The following is a 4,299-nucleotide window of genomic DNA, read 5'->3' on the forward strand; positions in this document are numbered from 1 at the left end:
GATTCATAAAGCAAGGGAACCCCAAAAACCCCTCCTGGGCTGGGAAACGGGAACGGGGGTCAGAGAGCAAGGGAACCCCAAAAACCCTCCCGGGCTGGGAAACGGGGAATGAAGTGACAGTATCACATGAAAAATGGGTTCATAAAGCAAAGGAACCCCAAACACCCCTCCTGGGCTGGGAAATGGGAACGGGGGGTCAGAGAGCAAGGGAACCCCAAACGCCCCCCTGGGCTGGGAAACGGGGGATAAAGGGGAAGTATCACATGAAAAATGGGCCCCCCCGAGGCAGGGGGGGAACAGCAGCTGAGGGGATGGATTTGGGGGAGCAGCTGAGAGAGCTGGATTTGGGGGAGCAGCTGAGGGGCTGGATTTGGGGTGTGGGGCAGCAAACCCCTCTGAGGCAGCAGAGCCAGGGGGCAGGAGGAGCTCCGGGGGCAGGAGGAGCTCCGGGGACCCTCCCCAGCTCCTGTGCCACTGCTGGCAGGACAGTGCTCAGCTCTGAAGGACCAGAACTCCCTGAGAATCTCCTGGGAAGGGACTTTGCCCAATTTCAATATGAGCTCCCCGGGGTTGCATGTTTGGGTATTTGTATAACCTGGTTTCTGTCATTAACTCAAACCCCCAAAATCAAAATGCTGGCACTGCTTCCAATCACCCATTTTAAACCTCTGACTCCTAAATCTGCTCTTCTTACACACACACACACAAAATATTAACTTGGTTTTTTTTCCCAAGCCAGGAAATGAAGTGAAAGGAAAATATTTCACCTAGAGGGGGATAAATACAATAAAACAAAATAAAATAAAAAATAAAATGAAACAAAAAATAAAATGAAATTAAATTAATTAAATTACAATGAAATAAAAATAAAATGAAACAAAAAATAAAATGAAATTAAATTAATTAAATTAAAATGGAAAATAAAACAAAACAAAATAAAATAAAATGAATGAAAATAAATTAAAAATAATTTAAAAATTAAATTAAATTAATTAAAATATAATAAAAAATAAAATAAAACAAAAATAAAATCAAATTAATGAAAATAAAATAAAGAAATAAAATAAAAAATGAAATGGAATAAAATTTAAAATAAAATAAATTAAAAAATAAAATACAATAAACCAAAACAAAATAAAATGAAATTAAAATAAAAGAAATTAAATTTAAAAATAAAACAAAATAAAATTAAATTAATTAAAATAGAATAAAAAGGAAATAAAATCAAAACACCAGGCATAGCTGAGGAGGAGGAAGGGGCAGGACAAGGTACTCACTGCTATGGTGGAGCCATTTTTGCCAACTCCTCCTGTGAAGATCACACCAAAGTAGTTGGTGCAGGAGAAGATGGTTCCTGCCACAGTACAGAGAGCTGGGAATATTTTCACCTGGATATTCAGGATTGGAATCTTCATGGGAGAGAGACAAGAAGTTATAAGATGCACAAACAAACTCGCTTTGGGTTCAGGTTCCCCAAGTGCACCCAAACACTCCACTTGTCCCAGGGCTGTATTTGCTTGGCTCTAACACAGGGACTGCAGCTCCTCCCAGCACACAGGGACACGTGTTCTCCAAGAACCTCATAACAATCCTCCCTCCAGCCTCCCACAAAGCCAGGCTGATCTCCAGGCACCTCAGAAGAGCCCCCAGAAGTGGGCCAAGAAACCAAGAATTGCTGCAAGTCCCTCCAGGGAAGGGAAATTCCTCCTTTATCTCTCCTGGAGCTGGTTCTAAACTCCCACCTGCAGCGAGACCCAGAGAAACCCCTCCAGAAAGGGGCTCTGGGCTTCCAGAAAGGGGCTCTGGGCTTTTGGGCACGGCCAGGGAGGTGAGGAGAGCCCAGAGGAGGCACCTTGGGGTCCCTGAGCGGGGCAGGAGGGCCGAGGCTGCCAAAGAAGGGGAAAGGAGCCCAATTTCCAAAGTCCCCTTCGGGTTTAAGTCTCGAGCAGAACAGGAGGAAGAGAAATGACAAAAAATAGCCCAAATTAAACCACAGGAAGTTTATGGAAGGGAGGGTTTGGAGATAACTGCCCCAAACTTCCCAACTTTATCTGGATAACCACAAAAACCCTCCTCCCTGAGGAAGTGCTGTGGTGGAACTCCACGGAATAACCCAGCTCAGCTCCCAGGCCAGCCCTGAGCAGCCCCAGGGAGCTCCAAGTGCCTCAATTTTGCTTTAATTTCCCTCTCAGAGCAGGTAAACCAGGGAATATTTGGAGCTGGAAGGATCAAGTCCAACCTCAGATGCCCCAAAACCCCACCCTGGGTGTGTTTTGTCCACACACCCCTCGAACTTGAAGATCATTCTGGAAGATTTTGAGGATTTTTTTTGTTTTCTGTGACATTCAACAGCTTCACCTCCTGATCTTCCCCGGGCAGAGCAGCCTGAACCCTTCCCGTTCTCCCAACCCTGCCCTGGAGGGCCCTGCCCAGCCTGGGGCAGCTCCACAACACTCCAATGTGGTTTTGTCTTGCTCAGGCTGCCTCTTTAAGGCAAAAAAAGGGAAAGATTGTAGAGAAAAAATAAAGGCAAATAAAGCAAAAGGATGAATGGCCACGGCCTGGGGCATCACCCATCAATGCCAGGAGTTCAGGGCTTCCAAGGTCTCTCCTCAACCTTCCAAAAGCAGGTCCCTCTGCCTCAGAAAGGGAACTTTGGTATTTAAAGGACGGGGTGAAATGGCTTTTACACACACAAAAAACCACTAACAAGCTCCAAACAGGAGTCAGGAGACATTAGAGTTGACATTTCCCGAGGTAAGTGGAAAAAAGAACTCCCAGACACAACTGAAAGCGCAGAGAAAGGTGCTCAGGGAGGGGCAGGAGGGGGAAATCACAGTTAAAATCCCCAATTTGGGCCAGTTCTGCTTTGTTAACACCCTCCTGTCCCCTGCCAGGGGCAGCAGCACCAGGGAGGGCTGAGAGGGCAGAAATAACTCATCATTAATCATTAATCACTAATGAGGAACTGCCACAGCCTGGGATCCGGGAGAGGAGGGGGATAAAAAGCTGCTAAATGGGGACAAAGTGGAAGCAGCAAAGCCAAGAGTGGGAAGCAGCAAAATCAAGGAAATATCAGATGATTTTAACTTTTTCCCTCTGAAATGTTCCCACAGGATGGAATTGCAGCCCCTGGATGTGAAACCAGGGGATTCCTTGGCTGTTATTCCACAGATCACTGCAGCCCATGGAATTATTCTGACCCTCCCGGGGATTGGAAGGGTTTCATCTCAAGTCAGATCCGTGGGGAACTTCCCAAAAACCACATCAGGAATTCAGGGAAGGGACACAAAGATCCATGGGGAACTTCCCAAAAACCACGTCGGGAATTCAGGGAAGGGACACAAAGATCCACATGGAACTTCTCAAAAACCACATCAGGAATTCAGGGAAGTGTCACCAGCCAGTCTTCCAGGGAAATCTCATTCTGTGTTCAACCCTCTGAGACTCCAGGGAGCTGCTGGATCCAGGGACATCCCGGGAAAGCAGCGTTCCAGGTGGGAGCCAGCTGGGATAGTGGGGGGTGTCCCTGCCCAGGGCAGGGGTGGAATGGGACGAGCTTTAAGGTCCCTCCCAACCCAAACCATTCCAGGACTCCAGGAAACCTGGAGCAGAGAGGTTTGCCCTTGGAGCAGCTGGCACAGGGAGCTGTTCCTGAAAGAGCTGGAGAGGGACTGGGAACAAGGGATGGAGGGACAGGACACAGGGAATGGCTTCCCACTGCCAGAGGGCAGGGAGAGATGGGATATTGGGAAAGAATTCTTCCTGGTAGGATGTGGAGGCCCTGGAATGGATTTCCCAGAGGATGCCCCATCCCTGGGAGAGCCCAAGGCCAGGTTGGAACAGCCTGGGATGGTGGGAAGTGTCCCTGCCCAGGGCAGGGGTGGGATTGGATGGGATTGAAGGTCCCTTTTCACCCAACCCACTCCAGGATTCCACAATTCCAAATTTTGGTTGGGAAAATCCCGGCATGTCAATAGGAACACGTGGCAGCAGGAAGGGAACAGGGTCAGGAGAGGTTGGAAGAACCTGGATTAAAGCAAGTTTGGGATATTTGCCCAGAAAATTGCTGCCAGGAACTGCAGAGTTGGTGCCATCGGAGTTCTGGGATCTCAAACCCCAAATAAGGAGGGAATGGGCAGGAAAAGAGCCCATTTCCACAAGCTCAGGGCTCGGGAAGAGACCTCAAATCCCACACCCAGCTGGGAAACCTGGATCCCAGGAATCCTTCCCACAGGGCTGGATCCCAGCTGGAATGTGGAGCTGTCCATGGACATTCTGCCTGAGGAACAACAACTT

General features: G+C 48.1%; 1 protein-coding gene across 2 annotated transcripts in view; it reads right to left on the minus strand.

Annotated features, from left to right (window-relative positions):
- CEPT1 (choline/ethanolamine phosphotransferase 1) overlaps nt 1-4,299 on the minus strand; it is a 30,158-nt gene that overhangs the window by 3,977 nt on the left and 21,882 nt on the right. For both annotated transcript variants that reach the window (XM_027701861.1, XM_027701859.1), the window contains exon 6: nt 1,278-1,409. In XM_027701861.1, the coding sequence (XP_027557662.1) occupies nt 1,278-1,409 (132 nt within the window). The remainder of the gene's footprint in view (nt 1-1,277; nt 1,410-4,299) is intronic.

This window comes from Neopelma chrysocephalum, unplaced genomic scaffold, assembly GCF_003984885.1.
Source record: "Neopelma chrysocephalum unplaced genomic scaffold, ASM398488v2 Primary Assembly neopelma1_171, whole genome shotgun sequence".
Taxonomy (NCBI): Eukaryota; Metazoa; Chordata; class Aves; order Passeriformes; family Pipridae; genus Neopelma; species Neopelma chrysocephalum.